General features: G+C 41.5%; 1 protein-coding gene across 12 annotated transcripts in view; it reads left to right on the top strand.

The window, feature by feature from the left end:
* OSBPL6 (oxysterol binding protein like 6) overlaps nucleotides 1-18,016 on the top strand; it is a 218,996-nt gene that overhangs the window by 123,433 nt on the left and 77,547 nt on the right. For all 12 annotated transcript variants that reach the window (XM_025274178.3, XM_045163791.1, XM_045163790.1 and 9 more), the window contains one exon: nucleotides 7,339-7,594. In XM_025274178.3, the coding sequence (XP_025129963.3) occupies nucleotides 7,493-7,594 (102 nt within the window). In that variant the 5' untranslated portion in view covers nucleotides 7,339-7,492. The remainder of the gene's footprint in view (nucleotides 1-7,338; nucleotides 7,595-18,016) is intronic.

Genomic DNA, 18,016 nt, shown 5'->3' with positions numbered 1-18,016 from the left:
CTTGGTGGCTTGGACAGTAAAGAACCTACCTGCAATGCAGGAGACCCATGTTCAATCCCTGGTTTGGGAAGATTCCCTGGAGAAGAGAATGGCTACCCACTCCAATATTCTTACCCGAGAAATTCCATGGACAGAGGCTGGCAGCCTACAGTCCATGGGGTCACAAGGAGTCAGACACAACTGAGTGACTAAGTATACAGTACAAAGGGGGAAGGGGGGATTCCCTCGTGGGCCAGTGGTTAGGATTCCGTACTTCCACTGAAAGGGGCATAGGTTTGATTCCTGGTCAAGGAACTAAGATCCTGCAAGCTGCATGGTTCAGCCCAAAAAAAAGAGAGAGAAACTTAAAGGAGTTTTCTATTTATATAGAATTTTAAATAGAATAGAATAAATAGAATTTTAAAGGGAGAATTGTATCTTCCAAATTAAGGACAAATATAAAACCATGGAAAAGTCAGTAGTATGAAGAAAGGCAGATTATATAGAAAAAGTCATCAAGCATTAAAGGAAACAAAGACAAACCAAAAAATATAGCGTAAAATGGTATGGCAGGGGTAAGGTGAACTATTAGTGAAACAGTAAATAGAAATGGGGAAAGCTGAAATTCGTTTTTTTTTAAACAACCCAACATGATTATTACTAACAGGAGCACATAATACAAAAGTGTAGAAAGTTTAAAAGCATGGACAAATCTCATTAATTACAAACAGAAAAAAAAAAGCAAATGGTATCAAATAAAGTAAAACAAAGAGGGTAATTTTATAATAATCAAAGGTGGAAATATATACTTATCATGAACTCTTCTATAATAAATCTCATTGTTTCAGAATAGACTGAATACAGTCTAAATGTCCCACTAGTAGGATGGCGGAATGTATTATGTTGTATCTGTGTGGTGGCCTTATGCATTCATTCTCAGTTGTTATATCTGACTCTTTGCACACCATGGACTGCAGCCTGCCAGGCTCCTCTGTCCATGGCGTTTTCCTGGCAAGAATACTGGAGTGGGTTGTCATTTTCTTCTCCAGGGGATCTTGCTGATCCAGGGATTGAACCCACATCTCCTGCATAGGCAAGCAAGTTCTTTACCACTGAGCTATCAGGGAAGCCCTATGGTAAATACAATACATCATATTACTGTGCCCAAGTAATCACTGAGAGAATTATACTTCCATGCCTCATAGACTTCAGTTTGTCCATATGACTTGCTTTAGCCAAAAAAATTGTGAGTTTAAGTAGAATGTCCTGCCTACAAGCAAAAGCTCTAAGAACTTTTGGTCTAATGGTTTTTGCCATGGCTCTTTTCCTCCTTCATATGGGGTTGTTAGGCCTGGGATGAAGAGAATATAGAGTAGCCAACCTCTAATGGACATGTAAATGGGTGAGAAATAAACCTTTCATGTAAGCTCTCGAGATTTTGGAGTTCTCTGTTACTGCATCACAACCTAGCCTGGGGTAAGTTGTCCTCAGTTTCAAATGTTTTTCTGAACATGCATGATGTATGATACCTATAAACAGCAAGTTCTAAAAGTCTTCCCTGCCACCTTTTGCTTTAATTAGATCTATAGGTCATAAATCTGATTTTTATGTCACTCACTGTAAATGCAAGTGTTATAGCACTTAGAAACAATTGTAGTGATCTCACTGATAAGTGAGGGAGGAATAAGACAGGAAAATTAGATGTTAGGTTCTTGTATTGCTGTTATTTTCAGACACAATACTTTTCTCGTTGAGTATAGGAATTAGGTTGGTGTTGACTTTAAAATCTGTGATCTAAAATAGGGCTAGAATTTTGTCTAGGTGATTTCTAAATATGTGCTTTGACAGAGATGAAATAAGTATTAATGTCACAACATTTCTTACATTCTAGGAATAAAGAATAAATAGATGCAACCTACCAAAGAGTTTACACTTACTTTTGTCAGTGCGTTTTGAAATAGAGCATTGATGAGACACTTGATTTATAATCAAATTGGAATGATCATTAAAGGTCATCTCATTCAACCTTATATTAGGTACTTGAAACTTTTTTTTAAAGAAGATTTTTATTTATTTATTTATTTTTTTTCATTTCATACATGATATTTTACATGTTTCAATGCCATTCTCCCAAATCTTCCCACCCTCTCCCTCTCCCACAGAGTCCATAAGACTGTTCTATACATCAGTGTCTCTTTTGCTGTCTCGTACACAGGGTTATTGTTACCATCTTTCTAAATTCCATATATATGCGTTAGTATACTGTATTGGTGTTTTTCTTTCTGGCTTACTTCACTCTGTATAATAGGCTCCAGTTTCATCCACCTCATTCGAACTGATTCAAATGTATTCTTTTTAATGGCTGAATAATACTCCATTGTGTATATGTACCACAGCTTTCTTATCCATTCATCTGCTGATGGACATCTAGGTTGCTTCCATGTCCTGGCTATTATAAACAGTGCGGCGATGAACATTGGGGTACTCATGTCTCTTTCCCTTCTGGTTTTCTCAATGTGTATGCCCAGCAATGGGATTGCTGGATCATAAGGCATGTCTATTTCCAGTTTTTTAATAGAAACAGCAGTGCATGCATGCTTAGTAGGTCAGTTGTGTCTGACTCTTTGTGACTCTTTGAACTGTTGTCCACCAGACTCCTCTGTCCATGGGATTTTTCAGGCAAGATTACTGGAGTGGGTTGCCATTTTCCTCCTCCAGGGGATCTCCCCAACCCAGGGATCCAACCAGGCATTTCCTGTGTTTCCTGCATTGCAGGCAGATTCTTTACTGGCTGAACCATTAGGGAAGCCCAGAAACAACAGTAACCTCAAAAACAATTCATGGAATGAATTAAATTCTCTTACTCACTTTTTCCTCATTCTTGACATTATTTGATATATTCATAATTATAATTCAACCAAAAATGCTGCCCTTTCTTCAAAGACAAGTTACTCTGAAAATATCATCTTAAATTAAAACAAAAACCAAAGTATTAGCATTGATGTTTATGAGGAAAGTGCAGTTGGATGCTATTAGGGGAAAAAGGAAAGTACATCAGAGGAAATGTTGGCCCTTGATGTAGGTTGGGTTAAATTTACTTCCAAATGGATAAGAGTTTAACGAGTTAGGTTGTCTCAGCAGCATCCCTTGGGGCACTTGAGCACATCACAGAGCCTCCATACTTTTTGCTCGGGTATCAGCACCTACTTGTAAAGCTTCTTGGGCCAGTAAGCAAAGTACTTCATATCAAGAATTTGAGCAGTGTTCTTGCTTTCTGTTTGCTGGCACCAGAGCTTGGCTTGAGAACATTTATTAGACTACCTCATAAAAGAGAAGGATTAGCTGATCGTCTTGTAAGTGTTGACTTACTACTGCCTCTTGCCAGTACTAAACAAAACGTGATCTCAAGCCAAAGAGCAAGCGCTACAGCTCTTTACATGTCTATTAGTCCAAACACTAGTTTTGTTTCAAGAGAAAGTCTTCCAATTTGGAGGATAAGTAGATTTTGTTTTTCCTGTGGTGAGAATGGCGTTGAAATCTTGTGAAAGGACCACAAGTCAAGTCCGATTTTCCGAGTGTATAGTCACTTGCCTTTTACTTATTGGGATTGTTCTTTCAAATATTCTCTATAGCCAGCTGACCATTAAAATCCTGATTACATTTGAGATCACATAATCAGTTAACATAATGTTGCAGGTTTTAACCATATAATGATAGGCTTTATGAAATTTAATTTATTTGCGCTTGCAGAGTTTACATGATCTATATGTAAGTTGCTTGATATATTTGTACTGTTAACATAATCTATTAAACATTCTTCTCCAGCCTGAATTTCTCTGAACTCCAGACACATGTGTTTGCCTCCATTTGAATGCCTCTGTTGGGCCTCTCTGCTAATGCATCTGAAACTATACTCATAACCTGCTGTCAATCCTGATTGCCTTTGGCCAGTTCTCGCTTGGAATACCAGAGACCTGGGAATCATCCTGAGACCTGCTGTTTCCTCCTCCTTGTGTGTGTGTGTGTTAGTCGCTCAGTAGTGTCTGACTCTTTTGCGACCCCATGAATTATAGCCTGCCAGGCTCCTTTGTCCATGGAATTCTCCAGGCAAGAATACTGGAGTGGCTTGCCATTTTCTCCTTCAGGGGATCTTCCCAACCCAGGGTCTGAACCCAGGTGTCCCATGCTGCAGGTAGATCCTTTACTGTTTGAGGTCCCAGGGAAGCCCTTCCTGCCCCTTATCAAGACACAGCTGCCAGGACCAGGTGCAGAGTAGTCCTGCCACCTCTCTTGTTCATCATCTTTTATTTTCCAATTCAGATCAGATCAGATCAGTAGCTCAGTCGTGTCCGACTCTTTGCAACCCCATGAATCGCAGCAAGCCAGGCCTCCCTGTCCATCACCAACTCTCGGAGCTCACCCAGACTCGCGTCCATCGAGTCAGTGATGCCATCCAGCCATCTCATCCTCTGTCGTCCCCTTCTCCTCTTGCCCCCAATCCCTCCTAACATCACAGTCTTCTCCAATGAGTCAACTCTTCGCATGAGGTAGCCAAAGTACTGGAGTTTCAGTTTTAGCATCATTCCTTCCAAAGAAATCCCAGGGCTGATCTCCTTCAGAATGGACTGGTTGGATCTCCTTGCAGTCCAAGGGACTCTCAAGAGTCTTCTCCAACACCACAGTTCAAAAGCATCAATTCTTCGGCGCTCAGCCTTCTTCACAGTCCAACTCTCACATCCATATATGACCACTGGAAAAACCATAGCCTTGACTAGATGAACCTTTGTTGGCAAAGTAATGTCTCTGCTTTTGAACATGCTATCTAGGTTGGTCATAACTTTCCTTCCAAGGAATAAGTGTCTTTTAATTTCATGGCTGCAGTCACCATCTGTAGTGATTTTGGAGCCCCCCAAAATAAAGTCTGACACTGTTTCCACTGTTTCCCCATCTATTTCCCATGAAGCGATGGGACCGGATGCCATGATCTTCATTTTCTGAATGTAGAGCTTTAAGCCAACTTTTTCACTCTCCACTTTCACTTTCATCAAGAGGCTTTTTAGTTCCTCTTCACCTTCTGCCATAAGGGTGGTGTCATCTGCATATCTGAGGTTATTGATATTTCTCCCCGCAATCTTGATTCCAGCTTGTGTTTCTTCCAGTCCAGCATTTCTCATGATGTACTCTGCATATAAGTTAAATAAGCAGGGTGACAATATACAGCCTTGACGTACTCCTTTTCCTATTTGGAACCAGTCTGTTGTTCCATGTCCAGTTCTAACTGTTGCTTCCTGACCTGCATACAAATTTTCCAATTGGGCTTCCCTTATCTTCTTTACTTCCCCATTCTGGTTCTGCTCATGGCTGCCAAAGTGATCTTTTTAGCATACAAATCTGGTTATACCTCACCTCTTTATGGTCTCTTAGACTTAGGATACGGAGAAGGCAATGGCACCCCACTCCAGTACTCTTGCCTGGAAAATCCCATGGATGGAGGAGCCTGGTAGGCTGCAGTCCATGGGGTCACTAAGAGTCAGACATGACTGAGCGACTTCACTTTCACTTTTGACTTTCATGCATTGGAGAAGGAAATGGCAACCCACTCCAGTGTTCTTGCCTGGAGAATCCCAGGGACAGGGGAGGCTGGTGGGCTGCCGTCTATGAGGTCACACAGAGTCGGACACGACTGAAGCGACTTAGCGGTAGCAGTAGCAGACTTAGGATAAAAATCTGAGTGCTGAATATGCCCTACAGGAATTGAACTCTGCTCTCCTTTGACCCTCATGTCACTGTCTCCATGTGTTCTGATTGTATTTGACCAGCATGAATTCCTAGATCACACCCAGTTGGAAACCCAGACACCTGGCTAACTCCTTGTCATCTTTCAGATCTCAGGTCAAACCCCCCTGCAAAGGGATGCCTCTGACCTCCTGACCCAGTGAGTTCCCCTTGCCATGTGTCCTCCTAATACCCCATGTATTTTCATCCTTTTTTGATTTTTCGCATTGACCGTCTCTGCCCCTGGACTGAAAAGTTCAGGTCTCACTTTTATTTGGCCTAAAGATTGATATCTCTTCATCATTAGCAGGTTTTTTTTCTTTGTTTCTGATTTGTGCTAAAGTACTTACCCAAGGGTCTATGCTTCCTTCAAGGTTTTTAGATCGGGGCTGGAACTTGGCCTTCCACTTTCTTAGACCAGGACAAAGTTCACTTTAGTTGTCAGTCTTTTGGGACACAGATTGTTGTATGAGCTTTTCATCTTACACTATCATGCTTACCTTTAAAACTTTTTTTCCCAGCAACCCGTGTTGCCAGTTGAACAACAGGGACAAGTGTTTAGCCATAGTAGTTACAGTGCAGACTTTTCCTTATATGAATACAAATGAAAAATGACGTGGTTCTTGGCTGTGGGTAACTGGAGCAACTCCATCATTTCCCCAGTCCCAGTACATGCCTGTCAGCCTGCAGATGCTTGTGAGCCTGTTGGTGTTGAGAATCACACGTAGGTGTGCTATGGTCTTGAAGTACAAATAACTGTGCATACATGTATCCCTTACGTTCAGTCCAGTGCAGTTGCTCAGTCGTGTCCGACTCTTTGCCACCCCATGAATCGCAGCACGCCAGGCCTCCCTGTCCATCACCAACTCCCGGAGTTCACTCAGACTCATGTCCATTGAGTCAGTGATGCCATCCAACTGTCTCATCCTCTGTCGTCCCCTTCTCCTCCTGCCTTCAATCTTTCCCAGCATCAGGGTCTTTTCAAATGAGTCAGCTCTTTGCATCAGGTGGTCAAGGTTTTGGAGTTTCAGCTTCAACATCAGTCCTTCCAGTGAACATTCAGGACTGATTTCCTTTAGGATGGACTGGTGTATCCCTTGATCCTTCCCAAACACTGGATCATATGATGCACGAAATGCATCAACTCTTTTCACTTTTGTCACAGACTTCTTTGTGTTGGATTTAACTGTCACATGTATGAAATGACTGAACTAAAGTGGCAACAGATATGGACGGCGCTCCCATTATAATCCCTTGAGCAGGGGAAATTGCATTTCAGGGGAAGCAACTGATGTACTTTGGCATGAAGGTCCAGAACATAACATTGTAATTTGCTTTAAAACAATGAGAATACAGTGGAAGAATATCACTTTAACTTATGGTCTCTTCCTGTTTTCCATGTTGACAGATGTTTGTTACATATTAACACTTTTATCCTCTACCTTAAAATCTAGAAGAAATAATATTTAGTAATATGTCAGAGTTCTTCCTCTCATATTTGTTTCCTAAATAAAATGATTTTAGTGTAATGTTTTTTAAAATCATTTACATGAGGTTTTTTTTGTTTGTTCATTTTATTTTTAGGTGTTTGGGACACCCTCAATATTTGTCTCCTCTTTTCTAATCAAACCTGATTCATGAAATGGACTAAAGCTGAAAAAAATCACCTGCTTCTTTGCGAATTTGAAACACAATTGGCATGGTCTTCAGTGCGTTCAACTAGCCTGTAACTGCAGCTATGAGTTCAGACGAGAAGGGCATATCCCCTGCTCACAAAACATCCACCCCCACCCATAGAAGTGCCTCCTCTTCGACGTCCTCCCAGAGGGACAGTAGGCAGGTAAGAGAAGAGTATAAAGTATGTTTTGTTATTTTGGAGCAACTGTATTAACATCAGGATATGATGGGATTGTTAATTAACTCTGAAACTTTTGTTGTGAAGATTTTTATTCCCCAGGAAAACTCACTGTGTTCTGTAGATCTGCCTGATGATGTCTTGAAGATCTTGCTGTTGCTTTTCTATAACTGAGAATCCTTTTTCAGAGTACAAGCCACAGGAAGAGTGGCTAAGTGAAGCCCTCAGTGTTCTCCCCATGTCTGTACCTGGAGGCAGAAGGTGGCTTCTGGAACATGAACGTTCTGTTATTTCTTCTTCACTTGAGGTCGAAAGGGACTTGGCATCTTCCGACAAGTCTCTCATTGGTCGGCTGTGCACGAAGTTCTGTTTGGAGTTTCATGGAATCTGGTAACAGATTCAGGAATGAGGTTACAAATATAATTGTAGAATCAAGAAATTGAAGTCAATAGAGAAATTAAATTATTATTGCTTAATTATTCCATGTAGCTCATTCTGTAAATTATTTTTGTTTACAGGATACTTTATTACTACTTTGGGCTTCCCTGGTGGCTCAGCTGGTAAAGAATCCACCTGCAATGCAGGGGACCTGGATTCGATACCTAGGTTGGGAAGATCCCCTGGAGAAGGGAACGGCTACCCACTCTAGTATTCTGACCTGGAGAATTCATAGTCCATGGGGTTGCAAAGAATCAGACACTACTGAGCCGTTTTCACTTTATTACTACTTTAGTGGCTGTTATACAGGCAAGGTTGTATGGAGGTTAGTCATATGAAGACGCTTCTTTGTCAAGACAGGTGAATTTTTTTGCCCAGCACTTAACTGAATATTATTTGCCATTATAATGTTATCTTGTGATAGACTTTCACAATAAGCAGATGTTAACTTTTTCTAAAAGCTTTCCTTTTGGGGGACATCCAATTAGAGAACATTATTGTGCAGTTTTTTCTCTCCTATTTTATATGTTCAGAGTATTTTGCTTAGTTTGCTATTTTTCTAGTTTGCTAGAAGTGCACACCTCAGTTATCTGATATTCCGTAGTACAGCCTTGGGCCTTGAGATGCCAGTTCCACATGAGAATTCCTTCTTCTAGATGGTGGGAATGCACTTCTGGAGGTGTTCCTTAGAGAGCCCTCAGTCTACAGATTCCCACTCCGAACTCCCTTTCCTATTTCTAGCAAGAAATTGCAGGGGAATTCAAAGAGGACATCTATGTTCTGTTCATTAGAAGCAGTTATGTCATTAGCTGAATCTGTGATTACACAAAGTTATAATGTTTATTGCATTACATCTTTAGAGTTTAAAAAAAGTAAGAGTACTATGAATGAAAACATTTAAATTAAATTACTACTGCACACGGAGATGCTTTCTAAGTTTGCAATTTCATGCTACCCTTCACCTGCCTCTGGCCTCTCTTGTCATGGCTTCTCCATTTTCCCCTTACCCTGAGCATTTAAATTGAGAGGCATTTTAAGCAGTGTGGCCTCCTGGCTGCTGAGGGAAGGAAGGGATCGACCCTGCTCACCCTGGAGAACTATGGCAAATGGAAGAGACTGCTGACTGTTGCAGAAACATCTGTCAGGCTTAGTTAAACTGCCTATTTTACCTGAGCTCTGGGGTGAGCATGCAAAAAAACAGGGAGGAACTGAGACTCTGATCCACCAGAGGAGGTTTGGAGGTGGAATGTGTGACTCCTGGCTGGTTTGTGGATGGAAGGTTTTATGATGGCAATAAAATAGCATGTCTGCAAACTGATAATGCATTCTAGAAAAATAAGAAACATTCAAATGGTTATTCTTCTTCAAGGAAAGAGTTTACTTTCATTCCTGTTTATCTCAGCAGGGGGAAACTCTCCCAAGTACTTTCTCCTCTAGTTCCTTCCTCCCTCCTGTTGTGTATCTGCTCATCTGCCCCAAGGGAGAGGGGAATAAAGAACCATTCCAGTTCTTTTCCCTCCATGTCTCATCACTTATTAAAATCTTGTATTAGTCTAAGGAAATCAGAAAATGTGACTGATCCTGTGACAGACTATGATGTAGTAGTTTTTAACGCATCTATTTTTTTGTGTGTGATGGCTGTTTTCATGGTGAAGGACATTGAGAAAATGATGAATTGGTCTTCATTGAATGTTACCATTCCTGATTTGACTGACATCTATGTTCAGTTCAGTTCAGTTGCTCAGTCGTGTCCGACTCTTTGCGACCCCATGAATTGCAGCATGCCAGGCCTCCCTGTCCATCACCAACTCCCGGAGTTTACCAAACTCATGTGCATCAAGTCAGTGATGCCATCCAGCCATCTCATCCTCTGTCGTCCCCTTCTCCTCCTGCCCCCAATCCCTCCCAGCATCAGGGTCTTTTCCAATGAGTCAACTCTTCTCATGAGGTGGCCAAAGTATTGGAGTTTCAGCTTCAGCATCAGTCCTTCCAGTGAACACCCAGGACTGATCTCCTTTAGAGTGGACTAGTTGGATCTCCTTGCAGTCCAAGGGACTCTCAAGAGTCTTCTCCAACACCACAGTTCAAAAGCATCAATTCTTTGACATCTATGTAGATGGTGCCAAATTGCAAAGTCCATCCCTGTTTCTCTCCTAAACTGATCATATACGCAAAGGCTCTAGCACATGGTACATGCCATACAGTGGTGACTTCCTGTACATTATTTGCCTGCCCTTCCCAAGTTCTAGTTCTAGGTCGTGAATTACTTGATTGGGCATTTCTACTTAATTGTGTCATTTATACACACCCTAAATCTGTGTGTATAAACCAGTTTACTATCAGGATAATCATTCTCGTGTAGACCCAAGGCCAAAGTCATTTCTTTCTTCTTTGTTTCTCCCACATTCAGTAGGTTAACAAGTCCCACTGATTATTTCCTCCTTCATAATATCATTCTTTCTTTCTAGTCTCACTGCTCATTTCCTAGCCTAGATTCTCATCACCTCACCCTGGGGTCCTGCAGAGTACTCATGCTTCACTGATTCCTTGTGGCCTCCTGAGCTCAAATTTCCTGAATCTGGAAGATTCATGCTCAAATTATTTCAAAGACTTTCAGTTCCCTGCATGATTAAAGCCAGATTTCCTTACTTAGTATCAAGAGACCACCATGATTGGATCCAGCCACAGTGTCCTATTTCTCTCCCAACCTGTACAGTCTTGTCTGCTCATGGCTCCCAAAACTTCCTTATCTCCATCCCTGCTCCTGACTTTCCTGCATGGATTCCCACCACCCTCCTCTCAACTCAATACCTCCTGTGCTTCAAGGACTAATCAAGTGACACTCTCACTGGCCACTAACCCATGCTGACCTTTCCTTTCTCTGAGCTTTATAGAACTTTTTGACAACATTTGACACTTCCTTGTTATCTTTTTATGTACTGATCTCCTCAAGTATATTGCGAGCTCTTTTAAACAGACTTCACAGTCTGATTCTTCAGAGACAAGCCTTGCACCTCAAGTATTTTAATGTATCCTAGAGGATATTTTTAAAGATCTGCAGCAATATTAGTCTTGTCTTTTTATTACAGATTTTCCAATCCAGATTTATTTATCCTCATAGATGAGTATAAACAAAGAACATCTGCCAACTGCATAGTAGTAATTGGCTGCCCTTCCTGTCACTGAATTATGTAGCCCAACCAGTGAAGGAGGGAGAGGAGATGGGAAATGAAGTGATTTGGTGCCCCTGTGGTTTCACTAATGTTTCTTCACCAATGAAAAGGTCAGGGTCCCACTTAGTATTTAACAATTTGGAAGACTTTAGCAATTGCTCCATTTACACTTTGTTCAAGACTGATATCAGATGTTAGAACAGCTAACAGAATTGGCTGTATCTGTGTATATGTGTGTTTGTATGTTCAACTATGATTCTGAAAATGCAAGAAATACACTCCCTAAATTTTTAGGAGAGGAAATAGGTTGATTAGATGTCTAGGACTTTTGCATAACCAGCATTTCCCAAAGTATGGTCCAAGGAATGCTTGTCCCTTGAAAAGTTGCATGAAAAGAGGGTTCTGCTGTCAGGTAGATTAGAGAAATGCTAAACCCAGTCATTTTTTGCAGTTAATAAAGACACCAATAAATCCTGCAGCCAGAACTTGATTTAACTGAGCACTTCTTCAATGTGATAGATTGTGGAGCTTTTTTACTTCCCTAATGTTTGGTTGTGGAAAGTCCAGATTCTTCTTTCTATTTCGAAATGGGAAGGTAAAGGAACACGGGGCCCAGATCCCAAATGGCAGCACTGGACTGGGCTCAGGGTTGGCTTCCCCTTTAGATGAGGCATTTGCTCTCTCATCAGCCACAGTCTCTTCCTCTCCTTATTGTATTGCAATATTTTGTGTTTCCTGCCTGGCCCCTGAAAGCATTTGAATTCACGAACCCTGATTCGGGATGTCAATTAGTTGACAACAATAATATTTAAGTGACCAAGGGAGAGTTCCACTTGAATACTCAGAAGGCATCTCAAACTTAACATGTCCAAAACTGAGCTCTTAATTTCTCTCTCAAATCTACTCCTTCCCAGTCCCCCTTATCTCAGTAAACAGCAACTCTGTCCTTCCACTGGTAAGGCCAAAAATCTTGCAGGAGCCATCCTCAACTCCTCTCTTTTCTTCACACCATGCGTCCAGACCCTCAATGAATCCCATTGGTTCTGCCTTCAGAATGTCCTGAATCTGACCACTACTTCCCTCCTCCTCCCCCTCTGCCCTGGTCTAAGCCACCATCATTCCTCACCCAGACTATGGCCATATCCTTCTAACTGGTCTCCCTACTTCTACCTTTGACTAACCTTCAGGTCATTTTTCACAAAGTAGTCAAAGTGGTCCCTTTAAAGCTAAGTCAGATCAAGCCTCTCACCTGTGCCCAGGCCTCCAATGGTTTCCCATTGCTCTCCAAATATTTGAGCTGCTGACCATTGTCTACAAGGTCATTCATAACCTGGATCTGCATATACCTTTCTGGTCTCATCTCCTGCCACATTCCATGTAGTGCTCCCCAGCATCTTCCTTAGATGTGCCAAGCATGCTCCCAACCTCAGGGACTTTGCATTCTGGGCCCCCTCTGACCAGCTTGCTTTTCCTCCGAGTATCCCCAGATATGCTCACACTCTTGACTCATTCTCCAAATGTAGCCTCTTTGGGCAGCCTTCCCCCACCCTCCCCTGTGTATCCTCATCACTCACTGTGCACTTACCTGCTTTTGTCTTCAGAGCATTAACCACTATCTGACATGTTACATATTCACCTGTTTACATTTGTATCCCTTCCTCTGCTCCTTATCACTGCAGTGCAGGCACCCTGGAAACAGAAGTTTTATTTTGTCTAATAATGTCTCCCTAGTACCATTAGCACCCCACTCCAGTACTCTTGCCTGGAAAATCCCATGGATGGAGGAGCCTGGTAGGCTGCAGTCCACGAGGTCTCTAAGAGTTGGACTCGACTGAGCGACTTCTCTTTCACTTTTCACTTTCATGCATTGGAGAAGGAAGTGGCAACCTATTCCAGTATTCTTGCCTGGAGAATCCCAGGGATGGGAGAGCCTGGTGGGCTGCCATCTCTGGGGTTGCATAGAGTCGGACACAACTGAAGCAACTTAGCAGCAGCAGCAGCAGCAGCACCTTCTACAGTCCTGGCATATAGTTTGGCTCAGAATATATTTGAATAAGCAAGTGAATGAGATATTGGCATGGATAGGAAGATTGTGAACCAGGCTCCAGAGGCCTTGGTAGCTGTGAAGGAATGATCATGCAATTAGGAGATGACAGCAAGGAGAGAAAGTAGTACAGTCAGGAGTTGAGTCTCCCAAAAACAGTGGGCTTTGAAAGTAGAGGAAGGATGGTCCAGAAGTGGCAGAAGATACCAGGAGAGCACAGACCCTCCTGCTTGCTGCTAATGGCAACTGTACAGTAGAATAAATGACTTGGGGCTTATGTAGGCAGAGATATCAAACAAAAGCAAAGCAATGGGAGCATTCTGCATAGATGTTAAAACTATTGGTGGGGTGGGAGATAACTCTAAAATAAGAGTTGTTGTTTCCCAGTCTCTCATCGTACTTATTTTTCAGTAATACTATGTAATTGGCTTATAGCAAGCTGATTGGGTTCTGTTTGTTTGTTTTGATAATTACCCTTATGATTACATTTTTTAGAGAATTTTTTGCAGTATACAAAACTGAGACCACCCTGTTGAGACAGTTTGAGTAGTTTGGGATCAGGCCAAGGATCTACATTAAAAAAAAGTTTTTTTTTTTAATGTGGACCATTTTAAAAAATAATTTTATTTATTTATTTTTGGATGTTCTGGGTCTTCATTGCTGTGGAGGCTTTTCTCTAGTTGGGGTGAGCGGAGGCCGCTCTGTAGTTGGGATGTGCAGGCTTCTCATTGCGATGGCTTCTCTTGTTATGGAGCACAGGCACTAAAGGCCACGAACTTCAGTAGTTGTGGTGCATGGGCTCAGTACTTATGGCTCCCAGGCTCTAGAGCAAGGCTCAGTAGTTGTGGCACATGGGCTTAGTTGCTCTGAGGCATGTGGGATCCTCCCAGATCAGGGACCGAATGTCCCCTGCATTGGCAAGCAGATTCTTTACCACTGAGCCAACCAGGGAAACCCAGATCTACATTTAAAGTGAAGCCTCTGGAGCCAATGCTTATTTTTACTTGTGTTGTTATCAAGACATTTCAGAAGATCAGATACTGTTGCTCCAGGAACTTGGAATTTAGAATGAATAATTATCAGATAGTGTTAGTTGCTCAGTCGTGTCCAAATTTTTGCAATCCCATGGACTGTAGTCTGTCAGGCTCCTCTCTCCATGGGATTTTCCAGGCAAGAATGCTGGAGTGGGTAGCCATTCCCTTCTCTAGGGGATCTTCCCAACCCAAGGACAGAACCCGGGTATCCCACATTGCAGGCAGATTCTTTGCCATCTGAGCCACCAAGAAAGCCCAATTACCAGGTGACAGTGTCTATTACTAGAGTGAATTGTTATAGCTCTACCGAGTTAGATGTGAAAGGCACATATGAGTCAATCTGTTTGTTTAATGAAAAATCAAAGAAAAAAAAAACAGCTATCCTTATAATGATTTAAAGCTTACAGAAGCTTAGAGATCATAAAATAAAGAACTTTTTAAGGAAAAAAATGATATTCCTAATAAGTCATAAGAGGCTGATAATTAATCTTCTTGCCAGTGTTTAATAAAATATATATTCGATATTATGGTCATTGATTACAACTAATAGAAGATTTCAATTACATGGATATCTAAAAATGTTTCCTGGGACTTCCCTGGTGGTCCATTGGTAAAGATGCTGCATTTCCATTGCAGGAGCATGGGTTCAATCCCTGGTTGGGGAACTAAGATCCCACATGCCATGTGGCACAGCCAGAAAAGAAAAGAATAAAGTATTAATAGCAAGAAAAAAAGTTTCCTATACATTATCTATAACAGTTAACAAACCATGACCCATGCAGTTAATGTCCTCTGGTAGCATGGGAGGCTGCCCCGGCAGTGATTCAGAGGGACTCAGGTAACCATGATCTGGTTTACCACCACATAACCACGCAGTTCAGATATCAGCAGCGTCTGCTCTATTTGCAACTTTCATTACTAGTGAAGAAGATGTCTAGAAAACCAGAAAGTAAAAATGTTCTTCATTAACAACTATACTTGTGTACAGGGTTTTCATAACAAGTTTTATTCTTGGACAAACAGATTGATAAAAATATCCCCCAGCATATACACAAACTGACTTGGAATATTTTTCTTCCAGTTGAATCCCTGAAGTATCTTTTTCAAATAGCTTTGCTAAACCAAGTTACTGCTTTGAAATATAGCATCTTTATTTTCTGAATATGAAACCTATTTCCATCTTTGGATTGTGAAAAATATAATGTTCCCCAAACAAAAATATTCTCAGTTCTGGAGAGAAAAATTCACGCATTCTTGATTTATATCTAACTTCCAGTTTAAATTATCTTCAGTCTTATCAGTGAGGAGGAGAATAATTTGAAATCTGCCAGTATCTAAATAGAAAAATTTTAGAATTCAGTGGATCCAGGGATTTGCCAGATAACCCTGGAACCCAGCTCTCAGTTCAGAGAGAAATACTAAAGTGATAAGTGAAAGTCGCTCAGTCGTGTCTGACTCTGTGACCCCATGGACTGTATGGTCCATGGAATTCTCCAGGCTAGAATGCTGGAGTGGATAGCCTTTCCCTTCTTCGGAGGATCTTCCTGACCCAGGGATCAAACCTAGGTCTCCTGCATTGCAGGCAGATTCTTTACCAACTGAGCTATCAGGGAAGCAGTGTCTTAACCAGAGCGAGACTGATATATAAAGCCCTGGGTGCCAGGTTAGTTTAAATTCCTGACTTGCTTCCAAGTTAGCCTTTTGGTGATTCCAGTCATCCCAAGGAACCTAGCTTATACAAAAAAATAAATAAATAAATTTCATGTATTACTGGCAAAAAAAAAAAAAAGACTTAGGACCAATGTTGATGGGAAAAATAGTATCTCCTTGCAAAAAGTCATGTTATGACCAATTTTTGTGATTTAGGTGCATTTTTAAAATCGGGTGTTTTGAGAAGTCTAAACATTAGGCACAGTTCATGAATAATAGAACAATACCAGCAACAGCTGCTTTCTCATGAGTTTTCACTATGGAAGGCTGAAATATCACTATTTCAGAGAACTAAACTTTGGTATAAAGTGGTGAAATATTCTGGCCACACTAATGAGCAGCTAAGTCAGGATTTGCTCCCTGGAAGCCTGATTCTGGAGTTCCTGTTCTTGACCACTCCACTTGTATGCTCCGTAGTAGGGCTGGATGAACAGAAATGTCTGGGGAAAGGGCCTTCTGTACTTGTCTAAGTGAACTTTGTAACACGGCATTTGTCAGTTACCCTTGAGTTATATATCACCTCCTCATTTTTTCCCTCAACAATAACAGTAATTTTTCACATCCTTGTTGGCCTGGGAAACAGTAGACCAGAAAGTACACAGATGAAAATATTAATAATGATTGTGAAATCCTGGTATTAAAGGTGAATTTTTGTAGTTTGTGCTTTCCTGAATGTTAACTTTTCTGGACTTACACTACATGTATTGCTTTTGGAGTGAGAAGTTCCAATCATTTATTTGTTTACTGAAAACTACAGTTAGCCTTTTCTATGAAACGAAATGAGCAGCCCCACAAATTTCTTGCTGTCCCCACCATTTGGAGATTGCTGTCAGTGCTGCTTGATGTTTACGGCATGTGTTCAGTCCGTGTCAAATGTGCTGAAACTGAGACCACTGGAAGGAAATTTGCCACCTGGCACATAGATACTCATTACCCACAAGTGATTGAGAACTCAATGTTATCTCAGAAAGAATCTGTTTGCTGCTTGCCCTGGTGTGTTTGCCAAAGCACTTTGGTTCTCTCCGCCTGCCTTCGTTTCTCACTTACGGAATTATTTTCTAACCTTCTGGCTGATTTGGGTTAGCCTGTTTATAGAAGCAAGTCTGTCCATCCATCAGAGCCAAGATGAATACTGCCTGCTGGGTTCTTAGGCATAACACTAAATTGAGAGAAGCACAATATAATCAGTTATGAACCCCGGAGAGTCTCATTTGTAGGTCATTGACGAGGTCTGGGAATCTGTTGTTTGCAGAAGCTTCCTCGGGAGATTGTTGTTCACTGAGGCTGGGACACAATCACTCCTATAGAACACATTTCAGGTATTTCACTAGGACTATAAAAACATCATCCCAAAGAACCATACATCAACAAAACTGCTCTATTTGACTTTCAACTTGGACACATAGAAAAAACTACCATCCTTCTGTCTTAGTAATTCTCCTAGGTTATGTCAGGGGAGTGTGTAATTTCCTCGGTTCTGTCTCGTCACAACAAAAATTTGAAGTGACGGACGTTAAAGCTCTTGGTGTGTCACACAGCTCTCGGACAGATCAGTGTTACAGCTCTGTGTTACAGCTCAGTTTTATTTAGAAAATAAAGGAAAATACATCCTCGAGGTGTGAGGACATGCCGACCCAAAACACGTGAAGAGAAGAGAGAGAGAGAGGGAGAAGAGAGCGAGAGCATGCGCCCGAGAGAGAGAGAGAGAGCCCCGGCCCTTTGGCTCCTCTTTTTATACGCTTTTTCTCCTCCGCCCTGGGCCTGCCCTATGTAAATTGGGCTAGCCAGGAGAGCTGTTTGTTCTACCTGAGGTCCTCACTCCAGTCCTTGGGCCTTCCTCTGTTCTATTTTCGTGGGCTTTTCCCTTCCTTGTCTTTTAGCCACTGCCATTCTGGACTCCGTTTTTCTATTCTAACTACCTAACAATTATAATTAAAATAGCTTCACAAAAGTAAAGGAAAGCCCCATGCATGTTGTGTCAGGCTTCTTGACCTCAAATCCTAGTTAA

Source organism: Bubalus bubalis, chromosome 2, assembly GCF_019923935.1.
Source record: "Bubalus bubalis isolate 160015118507 breed Murrah chromosome 2, NDDB_SH_1, whole genome shotgun sequence".
Classification (NCBI taxonomy): Eukaryota; Metazoa; Chordata; class Mammalia; order Artiodactyla; family Bovidae; genus Bubalus; species Bubalus bubalis.
Note: the sequence above shows the minus strand (reverse complement) of the source record. Positions and strands in the feature narration are given on the sequence as shown.